The sequence below is a fragment of the Carex rostrata genome, chromosome 6 (assembly GCF_964058835.1).
Source record: "Carex rostrata chromosome 6, lpCarRost1.2, whole genome shotgun sequence".
Taxonomy (NCBI): Eukaryota; Viridiplantae; Streptophyta; class Magnoliopsida; order Poales; family Cyperaceae; genus Carex; species Carex rostrata.
Genome location: NC_135923.1, coordinates 4,652,984 through 4,678,347, shown reverse-complemented (window position 1 = coordinate 4,678,347; position 25,364 = coordinate 4,652,984). Strand labels below are relative to the sequence as shown.

Genomic DNA, 25,364 nt, shown 5'->3' with positions numbered 1-25,364 from the left:
TATAAAAATCCTACCAATCAATTTTAACTTCAGCCATCCAGTTGAAACTTTACTGGTCGCCTCCAGTACTGTAAATAAGAGAACCTTATTTTGATATTTGAATTCAAGCAAAGTAGTGTATTAATTTGATTTCATTTGAGTGTATATCAATACATCCATGCTTCAATCGGCGTCCGACAAGTACCCAGATGACGATGGTTTGGTGCATATACAATTGGATTTTCAGAATGGCTGGCATGACAGCAACTCAAATGTTTGAGACAAAATGGAGGGGATTGAGACATGATTACAAGTCCCCCCCCCTTACAAATTTAAATTAGAACCCGTAAGGTAGGAGGTTACAATCAGCAAGGTTGAATATCCAAAAAAGCACCTAATCAGTATGTGGTTTCAATTCAGAAATAGACACATGTGGAGTACCAATGGGCGGCTCTTTTTCTTTCCCTTTCACCATGCCTCATCAACCCTACAAATTGAACCATGCTTCATTGATAATGCTTACAAAACCCTCTTAATCTTGACAGTTTTCTTTTCCTGAATGAGATGACGAAGAAAACATGATATTGTTACGCTAAAGATCATGATATGATAGAATAAACGAAAAGAAAGGGATGTAATGGAATAAAAGAGAGAAGACTCGAAGTGGTGGGGTACTAAAAAGGAGGCCAAAATTTAATTAAAAAAAAAAGAGGAAAAAAAATTTAGAAAAAAAAGGAAGAAAGCAGGCCCAAAAGAGACAATTTTGGGCGGTAGCTCACAAGCTCTTTGTTGCTGCCACCTAAGCCACGCTTTTAAATACGCTCCCCACAAGAATCAATATCTACTTGAAATATAATGCATGTGAATTTCATGTTACAAGTCACAACTCAAATTTTGAAGTCCCACTGACCCGCCACACAAATACTGAATTCAAAACTACTGCTGTCTGATTCTCTGGAATACACCTAATGCCTCTGAACTATTTTCTTTTTCTTTTTTGAGATAATGCCTTCGAACTCTTTCCAGAGCATACCACATACCAGAATTAGATTGTATTCAAAAACTACCATGCGAATTAATGCGGTTAAAACTATGCATCTATTAATGCGCAACGGAACTTTGTTACACATTTATACTATTGCAATATACTATTTAGATTCTTCTTTTTGGGTTTTACTTTATATCAAGGCTTCCATTCTTCATCCTTGCAGACTTGCAGTGTACATCAAGAAAACATAATAGGATTCATGGCACTTTCTGACTAGACGAGAATACTGAAATAATGAAATTTGAACACGAAATGAAAAAAAAAAAAATTACATAATGTAGAAGACGACAAAAGCATTGATAAACAGATATTGAATTGGATTAGATTAGATTGGCAATAAATAACATGTCAGAGAAAATCTAACAGGCACTGCAACCAATTTGACCTTTTTTTTTCTTTTCGCTTTACCTTTATTTATATTCTAGACGCAAAAAACATCTTTTATAGCACCATTACATACATCTCGCCCAGTAATAAGATGAAAAGAACACTAATTAACACAAGATTAACACCATCTAATAATAGAGAGAAGGATAGAAGGAGATCAATGAAAAATCCAAAATTTAAAAAGAGAAAAAAAAGAATATTACGAATAGACCAGGATGAACAGGTACCAGGTGGAAGAAAAAAAATTTAAAAAAATTTAAAAAATTTGCGGTTCGTCCATTTACCGGGGCTGAAGAGCTGGCCCATAGAGATCATATGGAGCCCAGAGTGCGTCTAACGGGCACGGCCGACCTGAGCCAAGCCGCACCCAAGGCTTCCCACTCCCACTCCAATGCAACAGACTAACGGGTCCCGGGTGCAGGTCTCGACAACTGCCCCTCACATTGTCTCCACCCAATCCATGCTGGTTCCATCTGTGCTCAATTGGCGCCACACGACCCGCAAACACCAACAGAAATGGAGGCAACGAACCCAATTCGTAAATCCGACCCAACCCACCTCCAGCCTTCTGCACTTCCATCCAATGCTCAATCCGTGACGTGAAGCCACCTCGTCGCCAACGGTCCAGATCCATCACCATTACACCTGTATTGAAATAACAAGGGTTTCTACCAGCAAATGTACCAGATAGCCTTGGGTCTGACCAAAATCGCTTTGTAAAATACTTTGTGAAATTTGCATGGCAGTACTCAGGGGCTCCGACGGTGCGTCCTCTGAGATCGTACCGCCATAATTTTGCCACATCATCGACCACCACCAGGTCAGAGTCCAGGTATATTACCCGAGTCACACATGTCTCCAACAGATCAGCCAAGTAATTCCGTGCATAATTCAATGGCTGTTCAAGTGCTTGTCGGACCGAAGTGGAGATTAGACTGCGAACACGGTTCGGGTCAAAGTAGTAAACCTTGAACTGGAGTTGTGCAAAAACTGACCGAACCAGGGACTCCAGACCCGTATCCGATACCAAGAAATGAAAGAAAACATTCTCAGGGCATGAAGAATGCTGGATGATGGAATTGACAGCCGCAATTGAGCCCTGTAGGTACTCTTCATCCAGAGTAATTGCTATATGAACCAGAGAGGGATCACAGACTATACTATTACCAGTGCTGCTATTCGTCTTCGATCGGGCAATACAATCTCCTGCATTGCGAAAAAGCGGAGCCCGTCGAAAGGCAAAGTGCCTGGCGCGTGGGTGCGGTACAGCAATCTGACCAGGAAATCTAAGGTAGCCATCGAAATGGGAAGATCTGATGGCCTCAGCAGGAGGAAAAGACTGGAGAGAAGGCGAAAGAACCACGGTTAATAGTGCCGCCGTGAAAAAGCTGGAGACGCGCATGAGCCACAGCATCGCTTCTTTGGCTGGGAACACGCTGTGGTTGCGCCGTCTCCGTCTTCGTCTGATCTTTAAGTTTAGCAGATCGGTGAGTTGCGAAATTACAATGCTGTCCCTCGCGTCCGCCAGATTCAAATTTCAATCGGAAGGAAAGGGGGTAGAATCGAAGGTTGTTCAATTTCAGAGGGAGAATCGCGTGGGGAGGGAGAAACCAAAGCAGTAGTAGGAGTAGAGGGGAAGGAAGAGGGAGGAATAATAACAATTACAATCCATAACGGCTCATCGTGGACCGAGCGTAGGCCACATTCTTCACCAATCCGCCATGGCCGACCGAGCTTCTCAATATTTCTATGTAATTTCTTGTTTTCTTTTCTTTTCTTTCTTTTTTTCTTTTTCCCTCCTCTAACTTTCTCTCTCCTCTCTTTTGGTCTTTTGGCTTTGATGGGGAGAGCTGTGAAGCGGCAGCAGCAGAAGCGGTTGCCACGGAGCTATACTCGCTTAGCTTATAACCCCCTTCTAATCTCTACTTTGATATATGATTGATTTTGATCGGTATTACATTACATTTTGTTAATGCGTTATACGAATATTTTCGGTGGAGATGTACATGTTGTTAGATTAGTTATCAATAGTCAAGTGCATGTTAGTGTTAGGTGCGGGTAGTTTATTCCGAGTCAACGGTCAAATGTGGATCTCTATCTTCATGATTCAGTGTAGCAAGCTTTTATACAGTTATTTTATTCAAAAGATAATTCGTTACACGGAAGTTTATATATTTAAAGGTGTAGAGACGAAGAACTGTTGGGTGAAAGGAAATTGAATGGTGGAACGCTGGCTCCGTGGGTCCAGCTAGGATGTGCAGAGAGAGGGAGAATCTGGATCGTCCGATTTTGAGGAACTGACAGCTCAGAACGTGCATCCCTCGATTTTGAATGAATCAAGCACACCTTCCTTTGTTAACTAGAATACTTTGGCTTTTTCTTACTTTCTTCTAATTTAATTTGGCAAATTGGATGAATGAATAAAGCTTGCAGCTGGATTAAATCCGAATAAATAAAAGCTTTTAATTGAGGTGATTCATCATTAATTACAGAGAGCGTCGGTGTGTCTTTGCATGCAGTGGAATTATATAAAGTATAGAAATTAAAGAAATTTTAAAAATGCTAATAGTCAAAATAACAAAACTGTCATATGGCAGCATGAAAATAGTTAGGTCCTTGATATTTACTATGATGTCTCTAATTAATTTGTCTTACCTGCAGGACATCTTTAATTTTAAATGAGTACTACGATATAATTAATTTGAGTCTAAACGTATGTACCATATCACATTAATTAATTATGTGTTAAATATTTATATTGACTTCTCTTATCTTCTCCTAATAAGATAATATTCGGCAGCTAAATAACTATTTTTCTCAAAAGATGAAATTATGAGAGAGTTGACACTATAGTAATTAGATACGCAATTAATTCGCAAATTATTCACGTTTAATTTTTTTTTTTTTACTTTTTGAACCGAATAAGACACAAAAAAAACGTATAATACATTTTATTCACGAGTATAATACATTTTATTCACGAATAAAACTCAAAACAAAAAATGCAAAAAAAAACATCTTCCTTGTAATACCGAATTATTTTCGAATTACGAACTATTGACTCCACCGAAAAGAACCCAAACTATTTATTTGTCACTATGGACCATAGTAACAAATGAAAAGTTCGGATTCGGTTCAACGAGTTCAAAAATTTGCGATTCGAATATAATTCGGGAATAATTCGGTACAATAAGTAAGCCAAAAAAAATCTCCAATGTAACCCCAGCAAAAACTTCAAACAAAATAAAAAAAAAAATTGACGTTTTTTTCGTGAATAATACGTGACTCGCGTTTTATTCGTGTATAAAATGTATTATACATTTTTTTGTGTTTTATTTGAAGTTCAATTCAAAAACGTCAAAAAAAATAAATTAAACACAAATTAAATGCAAATAAAGAGTTTTGATATAGTTTATGCCTATGAAATTGGAGCAGATCCAATGCCGTTATGAAAAGTGCAAGCTAAGTTTTTGCTCATTTTAAAGCAAACGGTCATCATTGGCAGAAACAATATGTTACTACCATGTGTATAATAGTAGTTGCACATGCAATCAAGCTCTGAAAACTATGACAGGAATTTAGTATTGCCTCAATGAGTGACCATACCTTAAGCTTCTCAACCAAAATACTAAAATAGTATGGTTTGACCCCCAAAAAAGTATGATAATTCATGAAACAGTTAATGACCCAATGCCAATGACCGGACTAAATTGGTTTTAAAAACGGCTCAATTTCTGACAGAAGAATATGCATCCTACTTTTAAGGGGGAAAAAATAACATTCAAAACAAAGAGTGAGGATTAATATGCATGCTATATTATGGATCAACGTTTACTATTAATTAATATCTTTATTTTAATAATCAAACTACGGTTAAATACAATGTTTTAAATAACGCGCTATAGCGTTTATGAACCTTAAACGCTAAGCTATGGGGTAAAAGTGCGCTATTTTAGCTACAGCTGCTATAATGGTAATAGTGGTTTGCTATTTGCGCTACCCGCTACACGTTATAGTGCACGCTATGCTACATAGGCTTTTATTTAAAGATCCAAACTGATTTTTTTTAAAGATCATTTTTTTTCAAGGTTCGAACTTCGAATTGATAGTTTATGCTATGATGCTTAGGTTTTTTTTATATAAAAAGATATATAGTTTATGCCATGATGCTTAGGTTATTTTGAATGGAAAAAAGATAGATAATTTATGATATTATTAGAGATATTTTGAATAACAATTTGGAATTTGTACTGGTTCAATATAAATATTATAGTTCCTTAATCAATTTTGTGTTACTTATCGCTCTATGTGACTTTAGATAATGTTAATAATTAGTAGAAATATAAGACATAATTTTGTAAACAAAAGAATTATGTACGATAGTTTTCGCTATAGCTACGCTATTCATGATAGCTTTTTTTTTAGTCTTTCCGTGATGAAGCGATAATCGCTATTTAGTACTTTGACTTAAATATGATATTCATAAGAAAGTGTACTTAAAAATCAAAATTTATATATTATTTTAGTTTTCTTATTACTTTTTAGATAGATAGAATATCACTTAATTTTAAAAATTATGGACTATTTGAAAGCAGTAATTTTCTATCTATCTAATAAAAATAGTAAAAAAAAAAAATCTGAAAAATGTACAGTGGCCAAGTACATTTTCACAAGCAAATTATATTTTACGCTTTAAATTTACTGTTCGAATTTAAAAATACAGATATAAATTCATAGCACAAGTTAATATGTAATATGCATATGACCGCACCCTCACTCCAGAACAAACAGATCAATCTATACTGGTATAGCTAGGGTCCTAATCAAGGGTGTGCGCAGGGGATATATATAAATGAAATTACAGTCTAAGTCATAAGAAATTCGAGTCTATTTGAAATATAGAGGGCACACTTTAAGATTCATACAAATTTACATTACACGGTTCGGATTTGATCTAGCGGCGGAGTTAGTATAGACTAGGGATAGGCAACCGTCTAGTCCTAGATTTTGAAAATTACCTATACATTCGTACAAAATTATGTCATTGCCTACTTCTATTTGAGTCCATTGCCTACCCATGTTGCGATTGTCTTTTAGTTGTGTCTTGTTTCGATCTTTTTTGTGTCAATTTTGAATTTAACAAAAATGAGTTTTGTAGATTTAAAGAAAGTGAACGGAGGCTCTTTGGAGAAGAAAAATAATGTGATATTTCTTTCTAAATAGACTTAGTGTATTGGTCGTATAAAAATAGAAATAATTATTGGTTCACAGAGAACTATGAGCATCTAGAAATTATTTGGGTCTTAACATTCAATTTCAGAATTTCAGACTCTTGTTATTGACGATTTTAACATACATTGAATCTATTTATTTTAAACATCACAAAAATTATCTTAATCACAAACTATAGTAAAAAAATAATTTTTAACCTAATTTTTTTTATCAAACTGTTTAGAAAAAAAATCAATTTTAAGAAAGAGTGCATTGACAATTTTAAATTTTTATTAAAAAAATAAAAATAAAATAAAAACAATAACAAATTTTTAATTATTTATTTTTTGTCTATCCTGATAAAAATATTGATTACGCCACTGATTTGATCCTTTAGGTATTTGACCTAATATGAATTTGAATTAAGGCAGGTTGAGTGTCCCTCTGCAAGTGGATCTGCCTGTAGTAGTTTCCAACATATCTATATTACTGTATATCCTTAGCAGCCTCTAAATCCTCATTATAACTCAATTGGTCCACATTAGGTGATAATATGCATGCTATTTCGGCCTTTTGTGTTATTAACAATACATGAGTTTGTTTACTTTATTAAAAATACATGATAGAAACTGTTAAGCTAATGCATTGGAAAAGAGTACACAATGTCTTCTTTGTTTAATTTGTTCTTTTAAAAAACTAAAATATATCACGTTTGACACTTGTAAAATAAACAGCAGTTCAGCTAACATTCTGCTTCATTATTTGACAAAAATATATGGCAAAGGCTTCTATGGACATAAGGACCTATTTGTAAAATGAACATATCTTTATTTTCAAAATTCAAACAGTCGATCCGAACCATTCATCTTGTTCTCCATATTAATATGTGCTTGGAGACCAAAGTTTACATTTTTCTGAATTTGTTTACTATTTATTAAGATGGGTACAAATTCAATGGTCTGAATTTGATATTTTTTGTACCCATCTTAATAAATAGTAAAAAAATTCAGAAAAATGTAAAATTTGGTCTCCAAGCACATATTAATATGGAGAACAAGATGAACGGTTCGGATTGACTGTTTGAACTTTGAAAATAAAAATATGTTCATTTTACAAATAGGTCCTTATGTCCATAGAAGCATCACTCAAAATATATATTATATATATACGGCAGGGATAGAACGAGAGAACAGTCCACGGGTTAAACACTTAAACCCAAAATTTTCATTGTAAAGCCCGTTGTAACCAAGACCTAATAAATATGAATGTATATATTAAGTATATATCCGGCCCATATCCGGCCCATAAATTTCTAAGTATAAACTATAAAGGCAGCAAACCCATATATGGTAATGGCATTACTTTCTGTTCTCGTATGATATATTTTTAAAGGAGTGAGTCTATGGTATTATACATATTATGATTTGGCACTGTGCTATGGTTCTATATTCGAGTTTTCAAATCTTAACGGTCGATCCGAACCGTTCAACTTGTTCTCCATATTAATATGTGTTTGGAGACCAAATTTTACATTTTTTGAAATTTTTTTACTATTATTTTAAATTTATTGAAAATCACTGTTTTTGGATGGTCCAGAATTTTCAGATCAAGTGATTTTCTAAATATCTAAAAAATAGTAAATTTTTTTAAAAAAAATGTAAAATTTGGTCTCCAAATACATATTAATATGGAGAACAAGATGAACAGTTCGGATCGACCGTTAGGATTTGAAAACTCGAATATAGAGCCGTAGCACGGTGCCAAATCGTAATATGCATAGTACCATAGACTCTCTCTTTTTAAAGCCTTTTGAGTAGTAAATCATTTAGACCTAATTCTGAATGGATCAGGTGAGAATTACTACTAATATAATAAATTCTTTTAAAGCCTTTGAGTTTGAGTAGTATTATTTGGGCCAAATTCTACCTTTCAGGCCTACTTTATGCAACAAAAATTGGGTACTAAAAATAAAGCAAATTGATATTGGAGGTGACTGTGTCACATGAGAATTACCACTTGTACAACCCAATAGATACTAGGCTCACTTTTGGCCACACAACTTTAGAATTCAAAATTAAGAAATCTTTTGCTTATAACTAATTATATTGGAAGCAAGATTAAAGACCAAGAAAATTTAATTGTAAACTTATATTGGAAGCAGTAGCTTAGGTTTGGAATAATGGTATTTACTGTTTTTTATTATGAGGTTTAGGTGGGAAAATTACTTCTAATCAGCAGATTTTTAATTGGTTAATCCCTTATAAAGTACATTTTACGGATAAAAAGAGCTGCCGGCAATAACCCGAAATTTTTACTATTACCATATTAAAAAATAAATAAACCAAAACACCCTCGTTTGGTTAAAATTCAAAAATTACTCAGGTCGCAGAACCAATCCGCAGACTCATTTAATGAGGACCACACAGCCGATCCGTGGATCCAGACTGGAGTCCGCAGATGGGATCTGCGGCACACAATATATATATTTTTTGTTTACATAATCATTTATTAATTAAATAATGAAGGCTCAAAATATTTTAAAGTAGCAAAAATCTCTGACAATTTAATGGTATTAAAATGGTTGCATGGCACGAACTTAAGTAGAAAAAAGGAAAAGAAAACGTATAACTGGGCCACAATCTGCAGCTTCCAGTTTGAGTCCGTGAATCGGCTGTGCGGTCTTTATTAAATGGGGCTGCAGATTGACTCTGAGGCCTGGGTATGGATGAAATTCTCTCAAAACAAGAATGTTTTGGTTTAATTTTTTTTATGGCAACGATAAAAATTTCGCGGCAATAACTGTAAAAAAATCCTAGCCGTTAGAAATTCTACAATTTGAAAAATTTATTGTTAGTTAAAAAGAAATGAAAAAAAAATGCATAACACGAAAGAATTTACAATCATATTCCTTTATTTCTTATCCCGAAAGATTATAGCACTGTGTACTATTTTGACCCCAGTAAGTTTTTAGAGTTGCAATATAGCCATATTTTAGTTGTATAAAAATTAGTAACAAATTGAAAATTTCTAAGAGAATCGAAGTAATAATTTAAGTCTACGAAATATATATTTTTATTACGATATGTAGTTATCAATTAAGTACTTCTTTGGTTTTGTTTTGTGATTCCGGTACTCTAAGAGATGTTGTTAAGAATAAAATAAGATTTATCTATTAACCGACAATAAATATAAATATTAACAAATTAAAATAATTTAAATTATCGTAACATGGTTGATTTATTAATCATTACTATGCCTGATTAAAGTAGATAAATTAATGACTAAACTGTAAAAAGAACCTAGAATCATACTTGAGTTATTATTGGTTCGTGATTTAAATCATTGTAGGTGCGCAACAGCTTATTTTAGAATTTATTTTTTACGGTAGAATAATAAATTTCCAAATAAAATTATCTCTGATTTATAATTATGTCAATGAAATTGTAGAAAATGAAAAAAAAAAAAAATTTAAAATATTTTTTAATTTAGTTTTGAAGGCCTTGATAATTTGAATGTATACCGTGCTGGATTTATGAGCTTTCAGTTTTGAAGGAATATCTGATATACCAATTGATTTATATTTAAATATAGCTTATTAAAAGTTGAAATAATTTTTAGTGATGATCAGACAAGATCTCAATATAATTTTTAAAATATCTTCAATATAAGCATAATAACTACACAAAAAAACTGATCATATTGTTAATTTTATTCTTGTAAATTTTTTAATTTTACATTGCAAGTTATTTTCATAAAGGTGTTTTCTTTGAGGTGCATTAATTGTATCTTTCTATATTGTAATAATTGTTTTTTCCATGTACATTTTATCTCATTATAATATATTTTTTCTTTTTGTGTTACGTATTTATGAATAAAATATAAAATGAAAAAGTAAAATGACAAAATAAATATAAATAAGAATAAAATAAAATAGTGCTCTCATATAGGGGTGTCAATGGCTAAGATACGGATTGGGTGGAGGTATTTTCATACCCATACCCATTATAATAAAAAAAAAAAAAACTTTACATTTACTTGTCTTTTCGAATACAGTACGGATCGAGTAAACGGATAAAAAAATACCATTGACATCTTCATTTGTGTTTTCAGTAAAATCTATTTCAAAACAAGAAAAAATAAAAAAATAAAAAATTAATACAACTAATTTGTATTATAAAAATTTAATAAAATACAAAACTTTATTGTATTATATTCATAGAAACATATATATCTATATATATAATTTTATTTTTAAAAAATATTTTATACGATGACGCTACGTCTCTAGCGATTCACTTGTCCAAAAAGACGAAAACCAATCCATCTACAACATTACTCTATTGCATCTTCCCACCAATCATCAAGTAACAAAATAAACTATTATTTTTATTGTACTCGATAAACTAATAAAAAAAAAATCTTATTCTTATTCATATAATCAAATACGATACAAATCAGACAAACAAATAAAAGAATTTAACTGACACCTACTCTCATGATAGCACCGTCCTAACTCCTAACTAAATGAATTAAAATAGCACGGCGAAAACGAGAAGGCCAGAAGGCTGTGGACTTACGACTAGAGTAGGGATTGATCTGAAACGGAAGGCACCGATAATTTCCCAAATACTCTAATCACGTGCATTTCACGCTCCATCCCGACCTCTGATCTCAAGTCCGTGTCCCCTAGGTACCTGAAGTACAATTTATATAAGAGGAGGGTTCAAATGCACCCAAATTTTTGTGCACCCAAATGCACCCTATCCTTTTTCTCTATTTTTAAAGTCTAAATAGTCAATCCGAATCGTTAGATGCGATCTATATATTAAGATGTGCTTGGAGACCAAATTTTACATTTTTTGAAATTTTTTTACTATTTATTAAGCCACTTTGAAAATCGCTGATCCAATGGTCCAGAAAATGTAAAATCAGCGATTTTCAAAGTGGCTTAATAAATAGTAAAAAAAATCCAAAAAATATAAAATTTGGTCTCCAAGCATATCTTAATATATAGATCACATCTAACGGTTCAGATTGACTATTCGAACTTTGAAAATGGAGAAAAAGGATTTGAAATATAGAGTGCATTTGGATGCACAAAAATTTGGGTGCATTTGAACCCTCCTCTTTATATAAATGGACGGTTCAGCTTAATTCCAGTTGGACCAAACTCAATCCGAAACCAGTTAGGACTTAAGGGGTTTGCTTTGAGATTCGTGCTATATGAAAAAAACAGTTTAGATTTATAACTTGCACCTCAAGTACCTGGGGTGATACAGATTCGATCTATAGTAGGCTAATCAAAATAAGACTGTAAATGAGCCGAGTTTGAGCGAGTTACTTCCAATTCGAACTCAGCTCATTTAATAAACGAGCGAGTCAACTCGAGTTGGGATGGTAATAATGAGCTGCAGAGCCAACTCGAACTCAACTTGTTATCAACTCGAGTTGACTCGCAACTCGTTTAACCAATCAAGTTCTTAGATATTGTTATACACTAATATGTGTTTATCTATGCACAAACGATTGAAATGGCCTAGTAAAAGTTTATCTAAATACAAACAATCTAACACAGATAATAACTTAGAATCCAACAATTTTTCATACAACTTATTACATAAGTTGAGTTATAAAGGAGCGAGTTATGTAACTCGACTCATTTATTAAATGAGTCAGCTAACTCGAATTGAAACTGACTCAAGTTGTAAATGAGCGAGTTAAAACGAACCATTAACAAGCGAATTGCGAGTTTGAGCAATTTTGTACAGTCCTAAACTAGAATTCGTATCATCTGCATTAACTCAAAAGGGAATAAGTAGGTGTGAACTAGATCTGCACTAATGATAAATTTGTACAGTCTTAAAATTTGTGTGAACTAGATCTGCACTAATATTGAAAATCACTTGATGTTATAAGCAGGTGTCGGATTGGCACTGTTTAAACTTTCTTTTGAGTTAATGCAGAGGATACGCATTCAGGCTAACAAATACCATATTCGTAATTAATCGGAACTACAGTGTCAATATCTCGTCCCCGCCCTAAAAATATCTAGCTTCGCCACAACCTCTGGAACCTTCACCGCATTAACCATTTCCTTCCACTAGCCCGAATTTCCCATCTTAGATATTTTTGCCTAACTTATATATAAGTTACAACTATGAACAATTAACATTAAATATCCCTCTCAAATTCTTCTCCTCCGCTTCTCCCGTCGGTCGGTCGATCCTTTGATGTTGTAGCAACAGATCCGACGGCGATGGATGCAGGTGGCGCAGGATCGAACGGCTCCTGTTACTACTCTCTCCTTGGCCTCCGCAAGAACGCCTCTTCCTCAGATATACGCACTGCGTACCGAAAACTAGCACTGGTATGCCACCGCTTCTTCTTCTTCTCTGCGTGTAGTTTCTTACTTCTCTTTGATTCTCTTTCGAAACTTGCTAATTCGAAAATGTTATCGGGTTGAGTTAGAAATGGCACCCGGATCGGTGGACAAAGGATCCGTCGGCAGCAGCGGAGGCCAAGAAGCGGTTCCAACGAATCCAGGAAGCGTATTCCGGTAAGATGCTTAGCGGGTTATTGGGTTTTTTCGTTTTGGTAGAGTCCATTTCAATTCTTGTGTGGAACGAATATGTCGGTTCTAATTATCGGATCGGGTTTGTGGGTGCAGTTCTTTCCGACAAGGGGAAGCGCGCAATGTACGATGCGGGGCTATTCGACCCGTTAGACGGCGACGACCAGGTCAATTTTTAAACAACAGTAAATATTTTCTGTCGTATTTCTTTTACTGACAATGGGGACCACGATTAGCTTCTAGACTCGTTCTAGCGATTGACGACTGTTCTTTTGTATTTTATTTTGACGGCCAGGATTTCTCCGATTTTATGGAAGAGATGCTTGTCATGATGGATAGTGTGAAAAGCGAGGTTGGTGCTTCTCATTGACTCTGAACACACACACATTTAAGTCTTGCGAGATATTTTTATCATATATCACTAGACAGTTCACCAAACTTTCGTTTTAAATATTAATTATATTATTATATTATACTTATTCAGGATCCCAACCAAGAAAATGTTGTCCAAAGACACTTTCTTTATAGTAATGTAAAATTCAAAAGATACCCAAATCGAATCTTAAATTCTTAATTTTTGGAAATATGAAATTTGCGGACATTGTGTGCATAATTGTTTTTTGTTTGTAAAGAAAACACACTGCATTCCTATTTTTCATTATCAATAAATTAGCTGTCATTACGAACCCGGTTCGCAGAAGATCGCAAACATTGTCAATGAATAAAAAATTTGCAGACTGTTTATTACTTTTTTTTTATTTTAGGTATGGACCCTCAAAATTTGTCAAAAAATATGGCAATTTTAGAGAACTTTTCTACAGAAATGAAGATATTTTTTTACTTCCGTACGGAAAATAAATGCAATTTGTTTAATTTTGAAAATTCTGTAGAAACCGGACACGATAGAGGATTTACAGAAGATGCTAGAGGAAATAGTGAGTGGTTGTGACGGCGGCAGCAACTCGTGTCGGGCGCCGTCGGATGGAGGCAAGAGGACACGTGTCACGCCATATGCTAACATGCGTCTCTGATTTGTCTTTGCTGCCTCCCTTTGACTGTGTTGTTGTAACCGTGGTAGGATGGAAACAAAACTGTGTTATAAGACCAAAAGAAAATCTGTCGATTTCAATTGGGACCATTTGTGTGATGTCACTCTATTTGGGACCCTTGGATTTGTTGTTTCAATGCTGATCATTTATTTTAGTGTCCCTGTTTATTATATATATATATTTTTGTTTTAATGACAGGATATTTTAATCAAAAAATCATGGTTGCGTTACTCAATTAAATCCTTTAACTTTTGACCAATGAAAATGATAATTGTTTCATAATTTATGAACCATACGAAACATGATAGTTTTGAGGCAATTATTATGTAAGCTGTGTGATGGCAGCAAAAGATGTTGCGTACTTCCTTTTATGCCGAGTCTTTTTCATTTCTCCATCTGCGCTAAGTTTCTAGTAATGCACTTTTTGTATTTCGCTATCGCATTTATGTTATTCGCAACTAATATAAAAGAATCCAAGGTTTTAAGTAGCGATTATCGTGTCATAACAGAAAGGTTAAAAAAAAATATATATATTGTGAATAGCGTAGATATATCAAAAAAAATATATATATTGCGAATAACGTAGATATATCGAAAGTTACATAACATTTTTTGTTTAAAAAATATATATTTTATATTTCTACTAATTATTAACATTAACTAAAGCCTCATAAAGCAATAAGTAACACAAAATTTGTTAAAGAATTAGAATATTCATATTGAACTAGTACAAAAATCAAATTACTAGTCAAAATATCTCTAATAATATTGTAAACTATATCTATTTTATTATTTTTCCATTCTAAATAACCTTAGTATCATGACATAAACTACATATTTTTTCTATTAAAAAAACATAGGTATCATGAAATAAACTATCTTTTTTTTTTTTGCTTAAAAGTAAAATTAATTTGAACCTTTGAAAAAATTGATCTTTAAAATTAATTTTTAGTTTGAGCATTTATACAAAAATCTATGTAGCATAGCGTGTAGTATTTAGCGTAGATAACGGATCGCTATTATTGTTCTAACGATCGTAGCTGAAATAATACACTTTTATTCTATAGCGTAACGTTCAAGGTCTGAAAACACTATAGAATTGCTATTATGTTGCTGTAGTGCACTATTTAGAAACATTGAAAGAATCATAACAGGGACGAAGTTGTTATTCTGCTAGTTGCGAAAATTATGGAATGGAATCTTATTTGCTCATGTCCAAGCCTCAAAGCAAAGGCATAGCCGCATTGGCTCTCTTCTTTAGAGCATCTACATTCCTAAAACTCTTTGAATTTTTAATCTGATGTGGCAGTTTTTAAATCAGTTTCAGGGATGCAGATGGGTTTTTTATTTAGCAACTTTGCTCCAAAGTTTCTTAATAAGAAACCGTTTATAAACTCTGACGTGGCCAAATAATTCGCTGAAATTCTTTTTTCTTGTAATTTATTTGCTGATGTGACAATTAAGAAATTCTAATTTTAGTTTCAGGGATGTGAGGGTTTAGAAACTTTCAGAGACAAAATTTCTAAAAATTAGTTAATAGTTATTTAGAAACTCCAAGAGTTTCACGGATTTAGATGCTCTTAGTGATAAAGTTTCAGATTTTTGTTTGGCGCCAATGACATCTCTCTGAAATAAAAATTAACATATTTACTTCGATGGATTTTTTTTAAAAAATATAACTGTTTTTAATCTTCTTAATGGAACAAGCATTGTTTGTGGTAAAGTTATAAGAAAAGACTCCACCGATTCTGTGAAAGCGGAAAAATATTTCTCCACCGATCCTATAATTGTTTTTAATCTTTTTAACGGAACAAGCATTATTTGTGGTAAAGTTATAAAAAAAGACTCCACCGATCCTGTGGAGGCAGAAAATATTTTCTCCACCGATCTCTAGGATCGGTCGAGTCATTTTTGAACCACCGATAGTGCTGATTTGAGATAAATGTGATTTTTTTTGCTCTATCGATCCTAGGGATCGGTAGAGAAAATGATATTTTGCCTCCACCGATTTTTAGAATCAGTGAAGTCTATTTTTATAGCTTCCTCACGTATAGCGTTTGTTCCGTTAAATTTAAAAAAAAACAATTATATATATATATATATTTTTTGAAAAAAAGGCATCAAGTGCCCGTTTCATATATGAAACATGATAGTAACTTACATATTACTAATATCTGTCCACATAACAACTAAACACTAATTATAAAAGCTGGTAAAGAGCAAAAGAAAAAAGCTCTTCTTTTAATTGTCCACCAGATCACTGTTATGGAAAATAAAACTGATATTAAGCCTCCGAACATGGGACTGGAATAAAAAGATCCTATCCGCGGATATATACAAAACTTAGCTGATTTATCCTTCATAATATCACTCTGCTGATAGTCCAGCTACTCCTTCCATCACTGCATCTTCGGCACCATGGTGAAGCACAGTTTGATTGTCTGTAGAGTCCAAAGCTTGCAAGGGTATATCATTGAGGTCCTCTGGCATCCATTCAGCATCAGCCATCTTAATTTTCTTATCCATATGACCTGACCAGTATTCAAAGATAGAAACAATTAGTAGGATAAATGATCAAACAGATTTAAGTGGTGTATCTTGAAAGATTGTTTTGTTTCTATTCTTCCAAAGGATCTAGCATGGGGCACTGAAAATCACCAGAAAGCAATTTTTTGTTGGTTTGGTAGTGCATCTGCAAATTCAAATATATGTTTACAAGTTTTCTATTTGTCTAACTGTTGTTGACTTTGACCCATCCAAAACCAAATTTGTTTAGCTATTTTACATCTAAGAAATAAATGATTGACTGTTTCTTTTTTATTACAGAATTGACATGTAACTTCCCCTTGCCACCCTTTTTTCATAGATTTTGTCTAGTCAGAATTCTATTGTGCAAGAGCAACCACAAGAATATTCTAATTTTTGGAGGAAGAGGAAGGTCCCAACATATAACATACTTATACTTATTCTTATTAATTCCTCTAAAGTTTAACAAATCATAAGTAGACTTAACAGAGAATTGCCCATTAGTCTTCCATCTCTATGCTATTTTGTCTATATTATGTGTAAAACTACAAGAACTAATAAGTAGAATCTGTTGCCATTCTAATTGCATAATGCCATTAAAACTCCATCTAAAGTGTAGAGCAGCCCCCTGTGAATTAACAACCTTAGTGATTGATATATTTGGGGTAGTACATATACTATATAATTGAGGAACAAAAAAAAAAAACAATTCTATTTAAAAAAAAAAAAAATCCTTAGATTGTGTTTTACAAACATCTGCAATGAAATGAACATAAAAAGGGACGCGAGACGCAATGAAGTTAATTTTATTTGCATTCCGTATCGAAGATGAACAAAATCATTAAGTTTACACGTGCAACTAATCTATGCTCCCCCCTCTCGGACCCTGAATGCGTATTCTCTGTATTAACTCAAAAGGGAATCTTTTGAATTAATGAATCTTAACCGTCTAATTTTAAACGGAGCCAGTCCGAATTCTGCTTATAACATAGGGGAAGTTTCAATATTAGTGCAGATCTAATCCGCACAAATCTTAAAACAAATTGAACAGTTGAGTTTCATTAACTCAGAAGATTCCCTTGTAAGTTAATGCAGAGGATACGCATTCCCTCTTTATTAATATGATTTATACTCTACTTATTAGAAATTAATGTTTAATATTGCACAAGATAGATTCTTGCCAAGACCTCTTTCTATATAAAAAGATTGTTGCATCATTATTTATAAAAAATAATAATACTTTTCTAACTTTAAAGTCGAGGGCCTCTCTTTTTTATTTTATCGTATCTAATTCGTTAAATATTCCAGATGATATATTTTTTTTTCAATCAAATATAGACTCCACAAATAGAGTTAGTTTTTAGGGGGGATTTTATGTATGTCCCTCAAAAGTTTCAATATTATGTATTTATCTCTCCAAAATCAATAATTGCATGTTTATCCTTAAAAATCATACAAACTCACATATTTATTCAATCTAACTATTTAACATATCAAATATCTCCAAAAATAATTAAATAATATTTTTTTAAACTTTAAAATTTATTTTACAATATTAATTAATAATATGTTGACTATTATGTCCTTCGGTACCTTTAGTCCGCCTGAGTTCTCTTCTATGTAAGGTGCCAAACCTCTTCCGCCTCTCTCTCCAAATTCGTCAAATCACAGATTTCTCCCCGCCTCCCTAGTTGCCTCTCCTCTCATAGATTTTTTCCGCCCATAGTTGCTTTAATTTTCCATCTTCGCTTGGAGAGAGGGGCGGGAGGTTTGACGCCTTAGAGAAAAGAGAGCTTAGACGGACTAAAAAGACAAAAACAAAGGGTATAATAGTCAACATATTATTAATTAACACTTAAAATATTTTTTTAAGTTTTAAAAAATGTTATTTAATTATTTTGGAGATATTTAATATGTTATATAGTTAGATTAGACAAATACGTGTGTTTATATGGTTTTTAAGGATAATATGTAATTACTGATTTTAAAGGAATAAATACGTAATATTGAAACTTTTGAGAGATATACATGAAATTGCCCCTTAATTAAGGTTTCTTACCTCTACCACATCTTATGCCTAAAATGTAACAAAACTATAATAATACCATATGTTTATGTTTTCTATAAATTTTTCACGTGGTAATTGTGTTGTTTGCAATTTTACAGATTTTAAGGGTTTGAAAATATATTTACTTTTATATTCAAAAGTGAATATCAATTTTTTTTTTTGTTGATAAAAGTGGAGTATTCCACCTGTTTCTATTAGAAACAATAAGTTTTCATACAAGACTAGTTTGATAAAACCAAAAGCAAGTAATACTAATGATCGTACTAGTTGTGAAGCAACTAGTAGATATCTACTTATTCTAGAACCTGGAGTTTAGGAAATAGCATAATACACTTATTACACACAAAAGAGTCTGAATTATTTTCTAGAGATAAGCTAAGGTTCAATAGAAGAGCTGATGTGAGTAGAGCTAAGCTGGGCATTTGTTGTCTCAGACGAAAAATAAGCTGCGTCTATCGCATCTAACTCTGCTCTGTCATGGAGGTAATCAGAAAGGTTGGACCCCTCTAATCCATGACATGGATCGTCCTCTGAATCCCAAGAGTTGTCGTCCTCCTCTGAGGGGGTATCGCTCTTCGAGAGGATTATAGCGTCCGCTTGAGACAAAAACACGGTATCCATAGGAAGTACCATAGTTAATTTAAAATATGATTCATCTAAGTTTGATTTACACCAGAAAGAGGTTAAGGCTATTATTTGAGATCCTAAATAAGCAGCTGAGGGCAAGGTAGAATTATTAAAGCATACTTTGTTTCTTGCTAACCATATGGTCCAAAGTGTGGCAGCCCTAATTAATTCAATTAATAGGCTATCCTTGAGTGGTATCCAAGCGTCTAGAAGCCATAAATCTGTTACTGATGTACAATTAAATAAAAAATTATTGTGTTGTGCAATCAAGGACCATATTCTTGTAATTAAGGGACAAGTAACAAAAATGTGATTAATAGTTTCTAAAGAATCACAAAAGACATAATTTTGAACACCTGTCCATCCCCTTTTTGCTAAATTGTCCTTAGTCAGAATTTTACCTTCTTTTAGTAGCCAAACAAAGATTTTAATTTTCAGGAGTATTTTAGCTTTCCATAGGGTACTGTGTGTTGTATTGTTTATACCCCCATATTCTAACCAAGTGTATAAGGAGTGTACTGTGAAGTGCCCTGATGAGGTCTATCTCCAAATGATCTTGTCAGTATATGTTTGATTTAAAGTTGGAGGGGATGAAGAATAAGAGGAGATCAGTTTATCAATTTTTCTCAGAGAAATAGTCACATTTAAAGACATTTTTTTTCTTACATATATATTTATATTTTCAGAATAAAGTCTGAAAAACAACTCTGCTTGTAGTTACTTTTTAACATCTAGCTTTAATTAATAGATTAACTACAATAAATATTTTTAATTTTATGTTAAGTCAAAATTTATCAACATGCCATAAATCAGAAACACAGCGAAAATTGATAAATAAAAAAAATGTGTGTTCTTTCTGAAAACGTTTAACTGGTAATTGAGAATTTTAACGATCTCTGCAAATGGAAAACGGTTAATGCATTTTTTTTCCGTGTGCATACAATTTCAAAATTCAAGCAAAATATATGGTTCACTTTAACAGCATTTATTGCGCATTTTTGCTATCTTGGACAATAAAGAATTATAAAGTAGGAAACTTTTATCTCAGATTTATTAGATTTTTTTTCTTCAGGCTCTATTAATTGCAAAGGAAATGGAGGTCCGATGTACATCGAACCAAAATTCGTATGATGTTCAATTCTGTGATCAAATGACTCGTTACACGTCTGGGCATTCGGCTCGGTGCATTGAATTTTTTAATGAAATTTCCGAACGGTCTCAAGCGTTCATCAGCAATCTAATGCTAATCTAAAGGTACAACAATTGCTGACATGTGCACGCAGAATGACACGATCGGGCCGAATCTTTTGGGCCATGTAACAAATTTATACAGCCTGATTTTTATCAAATGGATTGTATATGAATCAGGCTTGAATTAAGTTTATGTGTAATTGTAGTCCAGCTTCAGCTTAAACCCAGTTTTGTGTTTGAAAAGAACGCGCAGTCGCGCACCTTGCAATATCCGTTGCTGTTTCAAATTTAAGTCGTGAAGCCTTTAAACATTCAAAATTGAAAATTATATGAGTAGAACTAAGGTGTTCCTAAGTTCATCAAGTCTATTGGTGAACTCAATTCTAAAATCTGTCAAATCAGCTTTAAATTACGAATCCAAACAGTTGAGATCCACCTATCTTACGAGTGATGCGTCTACATATGAAAATTTAAAAAATTCGAATTAATTTAGTAAAAAGTCAAGCGAAACTTAATAAATTAATTTTGATGCATTCATTTTTTGAATATTTTTTGACCGTTTGACTTTATACTAAATTAATTTAAATGTTTAAAATTTTCACACGTAGGTGCATCACTCATAAAGTAGGTAAGTTTCAATGGTTCGAATTCTTCATTTGAAACCAATTTGACAGATTTTAGACTTAAGTTCACAAAGACTTAAGAACACCCTAGTTCTACTCAAATTATATACTTTTCTCGTTCAAATTAGCATTAATGATTGGGCCTTTTGATTTTGTTGACATGGACTTAGTTACGCTTAGATAAACTATAAGAAATTAAGAATATTGAGAACGAATTAAAAGCAATTATACCATTGAGCGCTATGATAGGAAATTAGGAATCCATTTTCTAGTAAGAGAAAATTGTTTGGAGGCATACTGATCAAGAAAAGATACAACCAAGCTCATACCATCCACTCATCACATAAAAAAAGAGGGTTAATTTCGACATTGTCATTATGATCTCATTACAACAAGCAACTCAACATGAATTGATCTCGGTCCAATTTCTAAAAACCTCTTAGTACCCACCAGTTCCTTAGTGGATCCTGCCGGGTTCGCTTTGAGGGAGCAATCCGGGGATAAACGGCACGCTCGTCTTTGAAATCCATTGGGTGCCCTGAATGAAGTGCTCCACAGTGAACTGCTGTGCATCGGTGTAGGTGATAGTCCTAACACCCCTCCACTTGGCACGCTTGCTCGTGTCGGATCCAGGCCCGCGGTTATCAAACTCAGAGTAGAAGCAAGTGTTGAGCGCGAAGTTGCCGAGCCATGGAAGCCAGCCCTGTGGGTTGATCAGGTCATCGAGCTGAGACTGGATGAAGAATGTGCGGGAGTACTCCTTCCACGGGCGGCCGAGGTAGGTCTGAATCTTGTTGCGCACCGGGAAAAATGTTGGATCCGCTGAGACGGTGCAGTTTATGATCACAATGCCACCGGCCGAGCGCTGCTCCTTTCGTCCCTGTGCGGTAACAATGTTGCTCTGGGTGTCCATTGGTTTGCGCACTAGGAGGAGGCAGTTCTGGAAGATGACCTGTATTTACAACCAAATGCTAGAAGTTAGTTTAGGATTCAAAGTTTCAAACACATAACCATATGACACACACACATGTATCTGATATAGAATATACATTGCATCATTAATTAGGAAATAGAGATTGTGTAGAGACCTGGGCATTGCCGAAGATGAAGTCGATGGTGCCAGAGACGGTGCAATCGCGGTAGAACTGTCGGTTGGCGTGAGTGTACAGGGTGTCTTGGTAACCATTGAAGTGGCAGTTGTAGAACACCGAGAGATCAGATTGCACGCGAAGGGCCACAGCCTGGTGGTTCTGTGGGCCGGCGGTGTTCTCAATCCCAAGATCACGAGCAAAAAACCCATTTCCGATGGCCTCTGTTAAAAGTTTAAAGATATGAAATGACAATTAACACGCTGCAAAATCTTAAGCTGTTTTTTTGCAAAGGAAATTTGTTCATAGTAATGCAGAAGATTTTTTCTTGTCTTCTTCTAACTTTGCATAAAGGCTACCCAAATCACACATGGATCACACGTGCAATTATATTTACATAGACAGAGGAGGATGGTTTGTACTTGTATGTAATTTTCTATATAATTAATTTAAAGTAAAATACTATGTATATTGTAAAATTGACCTTTGTGCACAACATGTAAATTTTATATAATTGACTACGCTGACATTTGACACCCACAACTTGAAAGTCAGGCTCTGCTCGAGATAAATATTTGGGCTTACCAAAGGTAGCAGTGTCCTTGGTTGTGAGGTTCATCTTGAAGTTCTTGTTGCCAGAGATGATAGTCTTGGTAGGCCCATCACCATACATGACGAGGTTGTGTGTCGACCTGTTAACGGTGATGTACTCCTTGTAAATACCCGCCTTGATGTAGATAACAAAGTTCTCCTCACTCTTTTGGGGCACCTTTTCAAGCGCCTCCTTGATGGTTTTGAAGTCGCCAGAACCGTCCTTGGCCACAGTCAAATTTGGCTTGGGTTTTGCGGGACCTGTCTCGATCAGGCTGCGCTTATCACTGGTCACCCAACTGGGGATTCCACCGGAGATGGCCTCCTCTTCACCTTCTTCGAGAAGACGCCTCTTGTTGTTGTTTAAGAAAGGAAGGTCTAGGTTTGCTAGTTGCTTGGAGAACTCATCAACTACGGCAAGGATGTTGGTCGTGAGTTCACCGGTGCTTTTGAGCGACTGTTGCATCTTTGCAGCAGCATCACCTGTGGTGTTGTCGAACCCGTCCATGCAGGTATCCTTATATATATTAATTACATAATGAAAGGATCAATATATATGCCTAAAATGTTTAATATGATATTATGAAAAACATGAACCTTTAGAATTATTTATATGTTTATGAAGTAAAATTATACATACTTGATAAGTTAGGGCAGCAGAGAGCCATGTTCTAAGGTCGTCGGTGGCCTTCTTAAAGTTGGTCATCTCGAACCCACCGAGCTTATCAAAGGATGTCTGTAAATCCTCGACCGCATACTCCAACAACTCCTTGCAATTCTCCAAGGCACCAGCTGTGCGCGGGTCATTAGCAAGGGTGTTCAAGGTCTCTGACTGGTTCATTGCCATGGCGATGCGGTCAGACGTGACCTTAAACATAGCCTGGGCCAAGTCGGTCGGGCTTGATGCATTAACCGTGGCGCTCTCAAGCGCACTCTCGCATGTCTGTTTATAGTCGACCGGATGACAGAATTCCTTGATCGCCTTGACAGATGTCGAAAGTTGGTTTGAATCAGAGCTCCCGGAGCTAGAGCTCTTCTTGCCGCTTTGTGTCGATATAACGGCAACTGCGGCAACGACTGCCACAAGGAGCACCACAGACCCTCCGATTATGACACCCTTTTTATTGCCCATTTGGTGTTTTTTTTCGAAAACTTTTGGACCGAGGCTAGAACGGATTGATTGGAGATGGCTTTTGATTAATTAGGTTTATATAAGATTTGGGGAAGATGAAACTATATACAGCATGATCGTTAGAGAGGAACAGCGAAAGGCAAGGGAAAGCCACAAGAAAAATAGAAAAAGTTAAGCTTGTTTCAAAGAGATCGTTTAATTTATTTGCTAATTGTGGTAAAATGGAAACCGTTGTAATTCATTGATCATGCTGAATTTCACGGATAACTGCAAAAGTGGCAATACTGCTCAAAAGGGATGCTCGTCAGGAGCTGGAGCTGGTGCTCCCTGCGAAGGACAGGATCCGGTGACTTCAGCTTATAACAATTAATACCTTTGATTCTGTTTTGGAAGCAGAATATACAGATAAGAAAAACCTGCTGCCTATAAATGAGGAAATTTAAACCTTCCCCTGCTAGTGATATATTGATATATATGGATAGTTGATACTTCATGATATGATCGTAGAATAAAGTTATTGACATATTTATGAGAGAGAGAATGGCTAAGCTCAAAATATTTTTTACTAGTCTTCAGAACAAATAATTTGCTTTTTCGATTTTTAAAGTCCAAACAATCGATCCAAACCGTTAAATATTCAATCTATACTAAAATGTGTTTGGAGACCAAATTTTATATTTTTTGAAATTTATTTACTATTTATTTAGATAGTTTGAAAAATCATTGTTTTTTAAATGGTGCAAAATTTTAATAAAATAGAGATTTTCAAACCATCTTAAAATTAGGCCGCTTCCTTTATCTCAAATGAAAAACAATTTCCTCATTTGTACATTAATTACTACATGCTAATACCTATATGCTTTGTAAAAAGAGTATGTCAGTATGACCTCGCAATTAAGATACGAGGATGAGATTTTTGGATATATATATGTAATTAATAATCTCAGCATTTTAATGGATGGCAACGGCCCATAAATATATGATCTATAGAATTAATTTAGTCTTGATCTTGATGGATTCGCATTTGCCATCCATTAAAATATGCATAAATGGGCCCATTTGAAAAATCAACGCAGAAACCCAAAGAGGGTCGTTCAAAAGATTGCTTCTGTCACTGGAGAATTTTTTATCTATAAAAATTATTAAATTTGTAGGTACAGAAATATAAAAAGTGTCTCGTCTCTAACAAATATAAAAAAAATAAATTCATTGAATCTGATCTAAAATTATAAATAAAATTATAAATAAGACTCAATGATTTCTATCCAATTCT

General features: G+C 34.1%; 3 protein-coding genes across 3 annotated transcripts; 1 reads left to right on the top strand and 2 right to left on the bottom strand.

Annotated features, from left to right (window-relative positions):
• Positions 1–1,413: 1,413 nt before the first annotated feature.
• Positions 1,414–3,407, bottom strand: GATL7 (galacturonosyltransferase-like 7). The gene has a single exon (XM_078303628.1). The coding sequence runs from the start codon at positions 2,826–2,828 to the stop codon at positions 1,695–1,697; it is 1,134 nt and encodes a 377-aa protein (XP_078159754.1). The 5' UTR covers positions 2,829–3,407; the 3' UTR covers positions 1,414–1,694.
• Positions 3,408–12,660: 9,253 nt separating this feature from the next.
• LOC144555458 (uncharacterized) lies at positions 12,661–14,334 on the top strand. The gene is made up of 5 exons (XM_078303798.1): positions 12,661–12,992; positions 13,094–13,181; positions 13,293–13,363; positions 13,492–13,548; positions 14,087–14,334. The coding sequence occupies exons 1-5, from the start codon at positions 12,882–12,884 to the stop codon at positions 14,225–14,227; spliced, it is 468 nt and encodes a 155-aa protein (XP_078159924.1). The 5' UTR covers positions 12,661–12,881; the 3' UTR covers positions 14,228–14,334.
• Positions 14,335–21,586: 7,252 nt separating this feature from the next.
• Positions 21,587–24,527, bottom strand: LOC144555104 (putative pectinesterase/pectinesterase inhibitor 21). The gene is made up of 4 exons (XM_078303324.1): positions 23,600–24,527; positions 22,954–23,476; positions 22,369–22,592; positions 21,587–22,232 (listed from the first exon to the last, which is right to left on the bottom strand). The coding sequence occupies exons 1-4, from the start codon at positions 24,089–24,091 to the stop codon at positions 21,738–21,740; spliced, it is 1,734 nt and encodes a 577-aa protein (XP_078159450.1). The 5' UTR covers positions 24,092–24,527; the 3' UTR covers positions 21,587–21,737.
• Positions 24,528–25,364: the final 837 nt, after the last annotated feature.